The 15,791-nt window shown below is 44.5% G+C and overlaps 1 protein-coding gene across 1 annotated transcript; it reads left to right on the forward strand.

Annotated features, from left to right (window-relative positions):
• Positions 1–9,765: 9,765 nt before the first annotated feature.
• Positions 9,766–11,110, forward strand: LOC136451467 (probable WRKY transcription factor 2). Its single transcript, XM_066452173.1, has 3 exons — positions 9,766–10,195; positions 10,331–10,516; positions 10,617–11,110. Exons 1-3 carry the CDS (start codon positions 9,936–9,938, stop codon positions 10,918–10,920), a joined length of 750 nt encoding a protein of 249 aa, XP_066308270.1. The 5' UTR covers positions 9,766–9,935; the 3' UTR covers positions 10,921–11,110.
• Positions 11,111–15,791: the final 4,681 nt, after the last annotated feature.

Raw genomic sequence — 15,791 nt, forward strand, 5'->3', positions numbered from 1 at the left:
TAGTTAGTTTTCATTTACCCAATTACTTGAATTGGTTGGCTTGACAGAGACTGCAATTCCGTAGTTAATTTCCATGTACCCAATTACTTGAATTGATTCGTTTGACACAGAATGCATTAAGCTGAACTGTGGCGCAGTTTTGACCTCACAACTTTTGTGGCCAGTGATAGTTGACTGTTCATGCACAGTACAGTAGTAAGTTTGGGTGTAAATGAGAGAATTTCATTTGTCTGGAACTGAACTTTCGAAGTCCACAGAATTTGATTTTTATTAGGAATTTTGACCTCACAAACTTTTGTGGCCAGTTGATAGCTGACTTTTCATGTACAGTGCAGTGCAGTAGTAAGTTTGGGTGAGAATTTCATTTGTCTGGAGCTGAACTTCCGAAGTCCACAGAATTTGATTTTTATCTGGAATGTACTCCTATGATTATGACGGCATTGGAGGCTATATTGTCGTACCCGGCCCGTCTGAAAATGACCTGCCCTGCATCTGTATCTGAATCTGTAGGCTGCTAGGCTTCAACAATGACAGCCTAATCTTATCATTAAAACTCTTGTGTCCGATACACTGGCACGAGCCACGAGTCTAGCGGTCCGCAGCCTCTGCAGCCGTATTCATACGTACGTGAAGGTTCGGACATCTGTGGTAGCTCACCACATCACTGTCAGCAACTGACACGTGATATACTAGTACTAGTAGTACTAATAGCCGTTAGGCCAAGCTAGCTAAACCTTCTGCCACCTCTTAGCTCGCTTCATATCGATGCTTCGTATGAAACGAAAGGCTCTAGAGATGAGGACGCCGAGATATTTCGTTAGGCCAAACAACGTCGTGCTCGCGCGCCCGCCGCCGACCGACGAGGTAGCTGCCGCGAACTCACCCAAGTGGACGCACGAGCGAACAGCCTCGGCGCCGCCGTCTCTGTCGCGCGTAGTACATACGTCCGGCGAGCAGTGGTGGGGAGGTCATGGGTGCAAGGAGTTTGTCTCGCCGGAACGGACGCACGACGCCGCGGTTTGCACCACAGAAACGTACCCGAGCTCACGGTCCTGGGGTGGGTCGCTGCCGCCGAGGACGGACGCCACGGCGAGATCGCTAGCTAGCTGTTCCGTCCGAGGTGCGTCCGGCCAGGCACGCCCGCCCGGTCGCCGTCCAGGTGACGGTAACGTTTTCTTTTTCTTGACCGGCCGATGCTAACGTTCTGATGTTGTGGAGAGCAGAAGTCGAGCATTAATTGGGCACCGTTGGAGATGGTAGAACGTACGGCTAGGGACCTTGCTAGCGTGAATTTTTATATGAGGCCCGACAAAATGGTAGATAGCCTGGTAGACGCGACCGCTTGTGCGATTCCGCAGCAGCACAATGACACAAGTGAGCGAGCTAGAAAACCTACGACCGCGGATTGCTTACCTTACCTGTCGAGCTGTAACTAGCCAGCGCGCGAATGTCGTCGTCACACTCACACACACCAGCGCACCCCTGCCGCCGAGGGAGCAAACAGTCCGCCCGTTGTCCTGCCCGTGCAATCTCTGCCGGAGAAGCAACGGCATACATGTGCGACGTGACCGTGACATCCGCCGAGTGCGTACAAGCCGACGAGCCACGATAGGCACCGGCTGGCTAACCTCTCGATCGTCAGGACTCAGGGTCAGGCCGGCAGGCCGGCCGGCCGACGGGGACGGAACACGAAGGAGCCGGGAAAACGGCCAGCCGGCCACGTGATTGGCGGCTCCAGTTGGCGCGTCACGTACGGTCGCAGCGCGCCGCCGCCGCCGCCTGCTGCCCGCCTAGGACTGGACTGGGAGGAGTCTGCGACGTCGTGGCGGGCTCGGTGTCGCTGCTGGCTGCCCGTGCCCTGTATGGAGTGCGGCTCCTTGAGCACGCCGCGGCGACCGGCCAGGGCAGGGTCGCGACTCGCGCGTCCCAGGTGGCACGCTTGGGCTGCGCTGCATGCGTCCTGCTGGATATGCACGAATGGGAGATGGCGGTCCAAAATTTGTATACGTTTGGTTTGGTGACAATATGGATAGGGTGGTCAGGTATATGAAATATTCTCCGATTATGCTGAATGAAGCTGCCACCAAAAAACTTGTGGGTAAACTTATCCATGTGACCATGTTGCATGCTGGGGATGTTGCTCACGTGGCAGCAACAATTAATGGTTGCATGCAACCTTCAAACAATTTTATCTCCTACAAACCATTTATAGCATTTGTGATACGATAACATCGCAGTATCCGTTTTATTTAAATCTACAAAATAAGATATCACATAATTATGTTTTGGCAAAAAAAAAAGACTAGTGGTTCCCTATGACATAATTGACGTGGCTATCCTCATCAATCCAACCAACATAGAAAAAATAACTAGCCCCGCCTCGTCGCGCCCAGCAGATATTCATTCAACCAAACATAAAAAATAGCCTGTTCCATCCATCTAACCTAACATGAAGCATGGATAAGCATATCTAGAAATCCATGGATATACATATCCCATCCAACCTTGTTCTCAAACCAAACACACACTATACTGGCCCATAGGGGATGAGACTTGAGATTCTCTTCGTGCTCTTCACCTAATCTTCTTGCCTAGATAGAACTCAGAACGTGAAAATGAGAAACGATAGTTCTCTCCTGAAATGCAAGGGGCCGAGTCAAAATATACGAAGCTTGATTACATTTTAGATATATTATGACATAGGATTATATTTGGTATGGTAAAAATTGATAGTCTTCTCTTTGACTTTATTTAGACATATAACATATTGACTTAGGATAAATTAAATTTGGATCCCTGCTTCAGAAGAAGCAAGGGAGTAGTAGTTTAGTTAGGTGGTGTTTAAATTCATGAAGTAAAGTTTAGGAATGTCACATCGAGTGTTAAATGGGAGGTGTCACATGGGTGTTCGGATACCAATAAAACAGAAATGCTATACAACACACATGTGTTTTAGCATAAAAAAACACATAGATTTTATTTGTGCAACACCTGTGGTAAAAAAACACCTGTGGTCGCCTTTCCGATGTCGTCTCAAGAAGCAGTCACGTACAGCTACGTGCCCAGCTGCATGGTGGCCTCTTATCGTCACATGGGTGCACGAGGCAGTAGCGTCTTGAAGTCGCATGTTGAGAAGGAAGGATGCATGCCAGCCTCAAGCGCTTCGTGCCCGTCTGTGCGTGTCTACGTCAAGCCATTGCAGCTCACCTCCATGCTAGGGGCAGGCCTATACGCACGTTGTATGGCTCCGATCAGATCTGGACGTGATTTGTCCTCTTGTTCTTGCATAGAAAAAAATTATTTCTTGTGATATGTGTATGTGGATCTGTGATTTTGTGATTTGTGATTGTCTGGAGGTAGAAGAAAGTTGCAGCTAGAAGGAGGATGGAGGTTGTTGGATCTTAATTCTATGGTGTAAAAAAATTCATGTGTTGAAACTGTATAAAACACATGGTTGTTGGATAAACAGACTCAATAAAAAACAAATTACAGAACCAGTCAGTAATCCGCGAGACGAATTTATTAAGCTTAATTAATTCACAATTAGTACATGGTTACTGTAGCACCACATTGTCAAATCATGGACTAATTAGGTTTAAAAAATTTGTCTCGCAAATTAGTCGTAATCTGTGCAGTTAGTTATTTTTTAGTCTATATTTAATACTCCATGTATGTATCTAAACATCTGATGTGATAGGGAGTAAACTTTACAAGGAGGATTTAAACAAGGCCTAGTCAAAAAAGTTGTGTTAGGGCTCGTGCTAACAAGGGAATTTCTTGCTATCACATGAGAGCCGCCGGCAAAGCTTGCCGCAACTGAACTGACCCAAAGCTGTCTGTGCCCCCAATTTTTTACAATTTGTTTTTTTTAAAGAAAATTTAGGAGACGTAAACTCATCTTTGAACTCTGGAGGTCGGTGCCAAAACTTATGGCGTCGAGTAACACATCTCGGCGCCACAGATCTTCGCTCCGAGGTGTCTGACCGTGCACGACAGGTCATCATAGATGGGCGATGATGTGATCAATAACTCAGCCCCAAAACATGGCTTCTGACACGGACGGCTCCTGGGTTTTTATGGTGATTCAGCTTTTCAGCGGTTAGCCTATCCCTACCGAGGCCGGTTGCCCGGACAAAGATTCGTTTTCCTTTCCACGGCCGCAGACGGAAGGCAGATGCAGCTGCAGCTGTCTGGGGCTGGCTGCCCTGCCCTGGCCCCCGTTTCCCGGCCGGCTTTGATCGAGTTGCATGCGTCACGTAGGGCCACATCACAGGCATGGCAGGGAGAGAAGCTAGCTAGGGACCCTTGGCAGGCGGCAGCTGATCTGATTTGATTCGTATCACTGCTGGGCCGATGTGTTGTGGATCTTTTTTTAGCCCAAGAAAGAGGATAAAACAAGTGAGGAGACTAACCTAACCATCGTTGTTAATTAAAAAACGCTACTAACATCAGTACTAGCTCATTCATTCATGTAATAAGGGGTTTCGGACGCTATTTAGGAGAACTAAATATAAGTTAATTATAAAACTAATTACATAGATGGAGACTAATTTACGAGACGAATTTATTAAGCCTAATTAATCCGCCATTAGCATATATTTACTGTAGCACCTCATTGTCAAATCATAGACTAATTAGGCTTAAAAAATTCGTCTAGCAAATTAGCCACAATCTGTGCAATTAGTTATTTTTTTCGTCTATATTTAATACTTCATGCATGTGTCCAAATATTCAATGAGACAGGGACTAAAATTTTTCTGTAGAAAGCAAACATCCCCTAGCACTGAGACTTAGACATGAGAGGATGGATGGATGGGTGAAAAGAAAGGAGACGTGTGCAGCAGCTAGTGTACTGTAGAGGTGATCAGGCACACCACCGGCCACAGCGTCGTCGGTCTGTCTGGGCAGTCTGGCCCTGCCTGCTGCGCTTGCTGACGACGCGGCTCCGATTGGCTTGCTGACCAGCAAGCCTGCGACGGCGTCAAAATATGTGACGTCAACCTTAGAGCTATGTGTTTTGACATTGAGATATCAGTTACGTCAACATCATCTAGGAAGTCCTGCTGTACACAGCTAGATATCTCGGAGCCAAAATCTATGACGTCAAGACGTATTACCTCGACGCTATAAGTCATGACGCTGACCTCATGGTCTAAAGGTGAGTTTAAATCTTTCAGAAGCCAAACATAAATTTTCTTCGAAAAAAAGCTAGATCGTCAAAAATCAGGTGTCTGTCCAGCGTGTACGAGCTCGTTGTTGCGTGCTTCGAGCTCCGTCCTACCATCCCTGTACACACTGCACTAAACCCGATCGGTCCAGCAACAAATTAATAACGCACGTACACAGCGGTGGCTGGCTAACGATGCATAGTACTGTACCTCGACGGCGACGTCGTCGACGACTCCCACGTTTTCTTTGCGCCTGCTACCTCGCCGGTTCGCGGCATTCACCATACATGGAAAAGGCGGCTACGCAACTTTAATTTGCTCTCCTGTATGCCCTCTTCGCTTCTTTTATAATTCGTATCTTTTAGTTTGTTTTTTTAACTAAAACAGTATTTTTCTCAAACAATAAATTAGCCGAAACAGTGTTTCGATTTATTTTTTCAACGAAACGAATGGAGCCTATATATTTATTATTGTCCACCGCTCTCTTACAAGATACCAAGTGGATGGATTAGATCGAACAGAACATGCGTTGCATCTGATGAAATCGGGTCGCCATCTCAAAGGACAAAGCACCATGTTCGCTTGATCGTTTCTGTGGCTTATAAGCCGGCCGATGCTATTTTGTTATGAGAGAAAAACAATATATCATGGCTGATAAGCATGACTGATATGATCAAGAGAACCGTTGAAGGTTGATCGGTTAATTACAAGGTGAAGATCGGTGTCACTGAGCGCATGCAGACGCCATCGAAATTGCTAGATAAATGCCACTCAGGCTCTCAGCCAGAAAGCCGACCAAGGCGGATGCTTTTGCAGGTTGCCTTCTTCAGTCAGTAGCTAGCACCACTACTTAGCCAGACGGTAATTAATTAACAGCAACTAGTAGTAACTACCATGGGTCATCCCCCCGTAGTTTACGAGTTAACTAATCACGCCAATTAAAAACCAACGTGCCAGAAATATAATCACCCAGATCGGCGTCGTGGTTGGCAAAACATCTCGGTTCCATGATTCGGCTATTCGCAAGTGCTGGCCGGTCGCCGCCATCCTCGATGGGGCAATAAAATGTGTATGGGTGAGATATTCATGAATCATGACACGTTATTTTAATCAAACTTTTGTACCTTTGACCATTATAATTAATCACTAGTAAGTTGGTCCATGGCAGCGTGCAAAGAGCACGGGTACCTAGCTTCTATTGTAATATTTATTTTTTCTCTTGTAGATAACTTCTGTAAAATATTTTAATTATTTGTTTGATTGTATGTAAGTGCCCCCCCCCCCCCCCCCACCCACCTCCCTCCCTTTGTCCGATTGCATCCATGTCCATGGACACATATTTTCATCATCGACTAATTGATCCCCTGGATTAAAGCTATTCGGACTGTTCGGCTCGACTTGTCTCGCTTGTCTCAGCTTATTCTCTCTCACAGAACACTATTGAATCGGCTAGAACCAGCCGGTACACAGTAGTTTTGTGTACTAGCCGAACGGGCTGAATTGTCATCTCGTTTTTGTCTTTTTTTTCCCTCTCACTCATATAAGGTATGTTCTGTGGGTGTGCAATTTCTACCTAGACCAAATCAAGGCAATATTCGTTTTTCTCCTGGTGAGTTCCATTAATCAATAAAACCACTATCTAGAGTATCTCCAATAGTTTCCAAAACACACTCCCAATCTTGATTTTTTTTTTGGCAAAATTAAAAAATGGATCTCCAACAACTCCATATGTCAACTCCCAATCTTTCCAGACTTGGGAATTTCGATCCAATCATGCGGAAATATACACATGAGGCAGTCTGGAGGTGGAAGGATGTAAGGAAGAATAAGGAGTAAGGATAGAGTTTCGAGTGCAAACGTACAAGAGAGAAAAAAATATAAAACTGGTTGGTGTGATTTGGAAATATTATGGGATTCTTGATGAAAAATTGCCTTCTACCGTCTTTTAGGAGCGAGATTTTTATAAATGGTTGGAGGAACCCAACAAATTTGCTCCCAACTTTTTTTAGCCACTTGAAAACTCATTGATTTACCTGTCGTTTTTGGAACTATCGAAGATTCTCTATGGTGTTGTTCTGCTGATGGTTTCTGTAGCTGATAAGCCGGCTAATGCTGATTTGTTGTGAGAGAAAAATATTGTTCCATTGCTGATAAGCAGTTCAAGTGAATAGGAGCTTAAGTTTCGCAAATTGTTCAATTCCTTGGTCCTCTTGTAAATTTAATTTTTGGATCATCGGGCACCTTCTATTTGAAGATTCGGTGTTGTATTTGGACCAGCATTGCTCGTCTATTGGAACGAGTGAAAGTGAACAATAACCGCCAATTGACCCTACCACTAATCTCATGCCTGCTACCCTTGCAACTCCATGACACTGTTGTTAGACATATGTGACCATGTTTGTTTCCGATCCGCTTGTTAGCGTCTTCTCATGAAGATAAAGTCACACAAGGTTAGTTACCATACGTTGCTTGTGATCTTGTCAGACATGCAAATGGGGAATTATTGGATGAATTTCAGGCAATATATCAATATATCAAAAGCACCTGAGAGTGAAAGAGATGATTTTTTAATTTCACGTTGTAATATTTTTTTTCTTTCTAACTCATATGGAAACGGGCTTGCAATTTTTGCATATTTTTTACCCATAATTAATTAATTATTAATTGCATTAGTTGTACCGCAAATTAATTAATTATTAGCTGTGTTAGGTATGGGCTATTTTGGATTAACATAGGCCGTTACATCATCATAAAGTCCAATAATATAAATATTCTTCTTTGTCTCGATTAGCATGATGGTTTATTTTAGGGACTGTTTATCAATCTGTTGACAGATCGATTCGTGCTGTAAAAATCTGGTAGTTTTTTTACCAATCAGATTTAGGGGAGAGGAAGAAGGTAGGGGAGAGTGAGAAGGCATGAGAAAATGAACAGCCAGCCTCAATCGACTAGGAGAAGACACACAGGATAAAGCTTGACCATCGGTGAACACGAGCGTGGCCGCTGTGCCTACGCCACTACAAGGACAGGAAGAGACAGGGATTTCTAGATAGAAATGAAGAGCCACAGGTTATATGTAGCAGAGAGAGAATTATTTTTTAGGGAAAGCATAGAGAATTAGGGAGAGGAAGTACTGGAAGCGGTCTGGCAAAAGGGAGCAAAAAGCCAACGCAGAGTTATAACGTGAACGTTGTGCAACTCGACACATTAAAGCTACAATGAGAACACGTATCTAATCCAACGCACATAAATCTGACAGATTTAGCATAAATAAATCTGTCAATAGATAAATATATAGTAAAATTCTTATTTTTATTTGAAGTATTCTAATAACATAGCAAATATATAACGTAGATTCGCTTGCCACAAAAAGTATTTCTAAATAAATATCTGGTGGTATAATTTGAAATATATAGTGACCAATTTATAGTAATTTGATTTGAAATGTCATATTTAAATAATAGTATTTCCTGACAAAAGTTTCACCTCGCGTAGACCATATATGTGCGTCTATATGTGTAATATATAACGTATTTCTTGAGCGCGAGTGTGCGACCGTGAGAGGGAATAAAAATATGCAGACGGTAAACGGGTAAAGTATAAACGCATCAATCGTTAAGTTAACAAGGTTCGTTTAATTGTACGTGCGCGCGGCACACGTCGCTGTCGGCCGTCGCCTACCACACGCAGGCTAGCTTACTACACTAGTACTAGTACGCCAGTAGCTTGTATCGTGTTACCGTGCCACGACTCACCCAGCGACCCGGACGTCGGCATGGTCATTTTTCTGGCTTGTGCTGCTGCACCGGCGGCGGCGTGGAACCGGCCGACGATGGCTCATGGCTACCTCGAATCCTCGATGGCCGGAGAAAGTGAGACCAGCTTCGCCGTCGGTAGCCATTGCAATGGATCAGAATTTAGAAGCGGCCGGTAAATCTCCGATAGGTGTCGCTTGCCTCCGGCCGGTCAGGTGCATGCACCGTACCGGCCGTGCCCAAAGTGCCAGTAATGCGCTCGATCGACCCATCAGGAATATCCATACCCCGGACGCTATTTTGGACGTGAAGACGAAGACGATGACGACGACGACGACGACGTACGTCTGGATGACTGGATCGGACGGTTTCCAGGCGTCGTAGTTTGGAGTTTGGACGGCCACGGAGCGCTCTGAACCTCTGACTACATACATGATCGAACCGCAACAAGATACGTAACGTACGTGGCAACATCGGACGTCGCCCAAGAATGTACACTACATGCATGCTGGCCAGTGTGGCCAGTCAGTGCGCGGTCACCGCGCGCCCGGCCGGAACCAACCAACGGCCGGCGCGGTCTCGGCTACTAGCTAGCTTCTTGACTTGGCAGCAGGGTTAACTTGTCCCGTCGAAAATTCCAAAAGTCGGTCACGCCATTCGACACGTGCAGGCGCATCTAAGAATCGAACGAACCTGCCTTCTGCGTGCGCTGCCGCTGTGTGAAACGAGATGAAATCATGAAACATCCATGAAGAAGCCTAGCCTAGTCGTGTTGTTCACTTCGCTTCAGAGACTTGAGCTCTCATCGCCTCATCATCAGCTAGCAGCAGTCCACAGACGACGATCGATGCCAGAGCCGTCCGGGCGCTAGTATAAATAGCTAGGCGAGCTTGACACGGCGATCATATATCTATCCCGTCACACGCAGCGCAACGGCAGCTATAGCTATCTAGCAGCAGCAGCTGGTTCGCTCCACAGTCGCCGGTGTGCCGTGTGCTTGCGTCTACTCTACATGGCGGCCTCGCTAGGACTCGCCCACGACGCGTGCTACGCCGCCTACCCGCCGGCCGCCGCTGCCTCCTCGTACTTTCCATCACCACAACCACCACCCGGCGACCTCGTGGCGAAGTTCCCGCCGCCCGCCGCCGCCACGGCCATGGTTGATGACTACTACTTCCTGTTCGGCGAGGAGATGGGCGGCGCTCGCGCTACCAGCTGCGGCGGCTACTGCTCGCCGCCGCCACCGGTGTTCGACAATGGCATGAGCCTGCTGTAAGTTTCCGTACGTGGGTACCTGTATATACGTACGTACATGTAGCTTGATCGCGTGCAATGTGCGCTGTCGCCGTCACACGTTCTGGCTATGCTCATCCGATAAGTTGCGTCGTTTAATTTGATCGGATTCAGGAGCTATGGCGGTGTCGAGGGCGACGGGAGGAGGCCGATGAGCGGACCAGCTGGCACCGGGAGTGGCGGCCGGCGGCCGGTGTCACGGATCGGGTTCCGGACGAGGTCGGAGGTGGACGTGCTGGACGACGGCTTCAAGTGGCGAAAGTACGGCAAGAAGGCGGTCAAGAACAGCCCCAACCCGAGGTAGTACAATACAATACAGCACAACACTAGGCGGCGCCGCCAACTCCGATCACTTCAATTCCATGGTCACGCTCATGCTGCCGCCGCACCGTGCGTGCAGGAACTACTACCGGTGCTCGGCGGAGGGCTGTGGCGTGAAGAAGCGCGTGGAGCGGGACAGCGACGACCCGCGCTACGTCGTCACCACCTACGACGGCGTCCACAACCACGCCACGCCGGGCGCCGCCTACCTCTGCCCGCCGCCGCCTCCGCGCGGCACAACAGCAACCGCAACGCCCTTTTCGCCTCCATACTCGGCGTCGTCGGCGCCTCTGGTGGCGGCGCCCAGCTGGAGCGCCGCTTTTGACGCGTGGGAGGCGCAGCTGCACGCCGCGGCTGCTCACTCGTCGGAGTCGTCGTACTGATCCATCATCGATCAGTTACACGCACGGACGGATCATGTAGCTAGAATGTTCACGAACGCGTGGAGATCGAGACGATCGATCCCTGCTTTTTCGGGTTTGTAGTATATACTGTCATTAAAGTTAGACATACATACATGGAGTCTGTTTCTGATTAGCTGAGCGTTCCCTTTGATTCAATAATACAGGTTCACGTATATATCATTTTTTTCCTGTACTGAATACCAAGCTGCCAGACTTTGCTAGCAACAAAAAAAATCTATGATCTACTCCCTTAGTCCCAGAAAAAGTGATGTTATGTGATTTAAAATTTATCCTAAAAAAATAATGTTCTGAGTTTTAGATATGCTATATGCTATTGGCCCACAAATCCGGCACCAAATTACCAATTGAGACGCACTATTATTTGTTGCCTGCCTTTTATCTCTACATGCTTGCATGCCGCGCGTCTTAATTAGGAAGTACACCACGCGACATCCTTTTTTTAGGGGAATCATGTGTGATATACCAAGGGTATTAGGGACATTTCTCTTCTCCACTAATATGTCTGAAAAATCCCAAAACATTATTTTTTATGGGACGGAGGGAGTATAAGATTATGAGAACAGTCGACTTTCTAAAACGTGATAGATATTGTTGCCGCCATCATCCTGATATGTTCCCGCCAAAAAAAAAAGAAAGAAAAGGTTTTTTCAGCAATTGATAAGATCGACCGCATATACACGCAAAACAAAGTCATATTTTGCCAAGTGTATAATGCAAAAATATCAGTTAGAGCATGAAACTCCATTCATCCCTTAGTCTGATTCTCATCTCTCTTATAAACAATCTGCAACTACGGTAGTTGATTGACTTGGATAAAACATGCGGACTCTATCCAGAAGGAAATGAGACGGAGGAATTCTGATTCTAGTCCATTTGTACGTGGACTCTTACCAAAACTCTTAGGTCTTGGCAGAACTATATATATGTGGGAGCTCTATGTTGTAATCGCTAATATTGAGAGGAATAAAGAATAGTCTCTTGTGTCTTTGTGTTCTACTTTCATCTAATATATTGATCATGAGAGACGAAGAGGAAAATGTTCTAACCGCTGGCAACATGTTATCAGCACGACAAGCTCTTCGTCGACATCGCCGTTGAAGCCGTCGCCGTTCTTCAATGCCAACGCTTGTACCATCGACGCCCCGCGCCGCGACTATTTCGACGACGTCGACATCCAGACGTCGTTAGCGGAACGGATCTGCTACCTCTACCTAAAACTAATCTGCACTGCATCGACATGCATCGTCGCCGTCAAGCAGACAGGTCTACGATAATGCCAGATGCCCTATGCGATTTATATCTATTAACCACTGCTCTATGTGGAACGTGACGTAGATTAAATTAGCATCCTCTGCTAGGTATGAAAGAACCGTCTCTCGCAGATTGCGTTTATCTTGACTATCGAGTTGGGCAAATTTCTTTTGTCCTAATTACCGTGCATGCCGTACATATGAATTTGTAATGCTTGAAGTCAGTACGTGCATGTGTGTTTAGCACCTATAGTACTTACTCCACGGTACTTGCATAAAAAAATAACTGGCTTGCACGTCAGTCACGTGTCGAGGCACCAAGCTCCATTACGGAGAGCATGCGGCGTGGCCGCCACTTGCATGTGGTGTCCCGCCTCAATCGACACGAGCCAGAACGCCGTCGGCTATGCATGTCTGCACGCGGCCCACAGACCACTCCGGCTCGAACGCTGCTGCTCACCGCGCCCTTCGCCTGCTTGCGAAAGCACCACGCTACGACCAGATCGCCACCCGCAGGCACGGAGCCAGCGGTGGGGAGCCCCCAACCGCTCGCGAGCCGGCGAAGCTCCGTAGAGCTGTCGTCTAAAATTTCAGCTGTAGATGTATAGGTAGGAGGGACTGAGATTTACTGAACCTCTTTTCCTGCTAATTGTCGTTGTTTAGCCTCTCCTAAATTTTTTTCTAGCTTCGTCACTGACCACCCGCATCGCCGGCCCGTACGGCCGTACGCCGTCACGATGTTCATCGTAACCTGAAGTCGCCGCAGCCACGTGACCCGTACAAATACGGAGTTCCAACTACCCGGCCGGTATCCCAGACTCAAGTCCTGTATGCCGTCGCTCCTTGCAGAGAACAGGTCACCCTCGGCCACCCTACATGCAGTAAGTAGGAGCCACGAACCACCACGTCCGCCTCGTGGTGGCGCTGAGACAGGGAAAAGGGGGGAGGCTTATGGTTTTGGCTGTAGCCGTCCCATGTTGGCAAAGCGGATTGTCATGGGCCGAGCAAAAGAAAGCTTACACGGTTGGGTAGGAATAGCCCGTATCGAATTCGTTCATATGAAAAATTCCAAGAAAATTAGAAAGGCCTTGTAAATCTAAAGTTTTATGAATAGGCTTATGTTTCATAAAGAAATTAAGCTTTTGGCATATACTCCTGCAGAGTATCCCTGTAATTTCTGGGAATTACGGAATTAGGGTGTCTTTGAATATAACACCTCTAAAAATTTAGTTTTTACAACAGTTTTCTGAATAATTAACCCTAGATCCTCTGTTTATGCGTATTTATTATATTTCTTATACCCGCATGTATAAGAGTTTGTATACAACATTAAATCTGCAATTTAGTTGTTATTTTCTAGCTTCATTTTTCTGAATGAAATGGTAGAATTAATTCTGAAAATTTTCTAGGCTTTGAATTTAGTTCTGAAAAATGCTAGCGCAATATCATTATGAATTGTTTACCATGTAATTATAAGAATGAAATCTTGAATGATTACACTAGAAACATGGTATAAGATATATGAGCTCTCTATAAATCCTGTAGACCTTAGACTTATCACCTTTGAGAGGCTCATATTTGTTTTTTCTAGCATAATGAATTTTTGAATGAATGAATGGTTAGTATTAATTCTAAAAATTTGTATATACCATAATCTTGAAAAATGCTAGGATGCTTCTAAGAGTATTTTATATAACCATCCGCTATCTTTTTACACTTTGCCACTTGTTTACATGCAGTAAACTCATATGCACATGATGATTCCGGTAATAATAATATATGCATACCATCATGAAGAAGGAATATCTTGGATTTGTCCTGAATGACAGAATTATAGCATTGTCATTTATTAAATCCTAGTAAGATATTCTACTACCACTGAAGTGGAATGGACATTAAGCATTATAGTTCCTTATATTACTCTCAAAGAATGAGTATGTGGCCAAGCTAAATCCCGAAGGTCTTATGGGACTCACTGAATGAGAAATTCTAGAAGATATCCTACATTATGATTGCATAATGTCAGAAATATTGAAAATTGAATTTTCAAGCTATATGATCATATGGGATATAATGCTGCTCTATAAATAAATACAATAAGTTTGAAGCTTTGTGATTAAAAGTCATAGACTATGAGATGGTAAATAAGACTTTGTCTAATTTCAGAAGAAATATTTCTTAAAATAGAAACACCAAGAGCATTGAAGTACTAGAAGTATTCAAATTTATCATCCATAGTTACTCAAATAGAAGTTGAGTTAGAATTTTTAGACAACATTATGAATCGGGATATATGACTTGCATATGTTGTACTCCTATAAGGATCATGATTATATATCACAACTATAAAGTAGAGCATGCATGAAGCTGCTAAATGTCAAGCTAAGACATGTAAGAACAGATAAGAATTAGAATATTTAAGGTTTTCTTGAAGAAGAACTTAAACCATGTGCTTACATATTTTTATTGTCTTTAAACTTATACTGTATAGAAGTATTAGTATAGTAGCAGTGGTGCATTAAGTTTTAATTCCCGTTGAATTAAGTGGTTAATGGTTAATTTATTAGCTCGAAGACTAATACAGAACATTTAATATTCTCAGTTGTGATTCTTACTTGAAGTAACATATGTTAACTCCTCATGGAATAAATTAGATTTATATGTTTCACATATAAACAATTGCCTATTTTTGCCTATTTAAATAAGTTTTGTATCAATTTTATCCACAAAGAAGCCTCAGTTAACCATGAAGGTTACAGTTCTTTGTGCACTACTACCATGGAGGTAGAAGGGAAACTGAAGTTCCTAGAAGCACATGACAATTGGACTATACTAGCATATTAACTGATCTTTAAAAGATCAATTTAGCCAAGAATTGTATAATCCTAAAACTAAGTATTTAATACTTTAGCCTAAAAACTAGAAGTTTACATCCTACCCTGAATATGTTGTTGTACACTGAATGTATGAATTGCTTGCCATAACCAATGAATATTAGAAGTATGATTGGATTCTATGAAATATTAGGAATGGTTTATCCATAGATGATGCATGAAGCATATTACTACTTGAAGTAACTATGGTATGAAAAGAGGAGGAATTTCGGGAAAGGCATAAGAATATGTGGGTAATATATATTAATAGATATAGCCTTTTTAAATCTATCTTTAAGTGCATGTATCAGGATTTAAAGTCCTAGCCACGTCCCTTTTGACTGAGTTAACTTTCTCTATATTGCACTAATTGCAAGTAAGCTTGTAGATTTACATTTTGTTGTTATCTATTATGTTGGATTGAATATCAACATTCCACATTACACATGAATGTGTATCACTATGTTGTGCGCTCTCGTCGAGTTGCAACTATCTCTACTCTTGCATGAATATTAGCATAGCAGCTATAATTATAGCTAGTAGCTACCTTTGCACTCTTCTCTCATAATTAAATTGGCTAGCTAGCACACTATGTCTATATAGTTCTCGTTGAACTAAGGAATAATTTGCTTTCTCAATACATCGTATGCATAAGCAATAGATTGGTATAGGGCCAAGCAGCCTAAGATCAGGAGGAGCGAATTAA

Source organism: Miscanthus floridulus, chromosome 5 (assembly GCF_019320115.1).
Source record: "Miscanthus floridulus cultivar M001 chromosome 5, ASM1932011v1, whole genome shotgun sequence".
In the NCBI taxonomy this organism is placed as follows: Eukaryota; Viridiplantae; Streptophyta; class Magnoliopsida; order Poales; family Poaceae; genus Miscanthus; species Miscanthus floridulus.

Excerpts from the sequence above, each read along its gene's own strand:
- LOC136451467 (XM_066452173.1), top strand. The coding sequence starts at position 9,936 with ATGGCGGCCTCGCTAGGACTCGCCCACGACGCGTGCTACGCCGCCTAC. Across the intron at positions 10,196-10,330 it reads GACAATGGCATGAGCCTGCT|GAGCTATGGCGGTGTCGAGG; the intron begins GTAAGTTTCCGT and ends GATCGGATTCAG. Across the intron at positions 10,517-10,616 it reads AAGAACAGCCCCAACCCGAG|GAACTACTACCGGTGCTCGG; the intron begins GTAGTACAATAC and ends CCGTGCGTGCAG.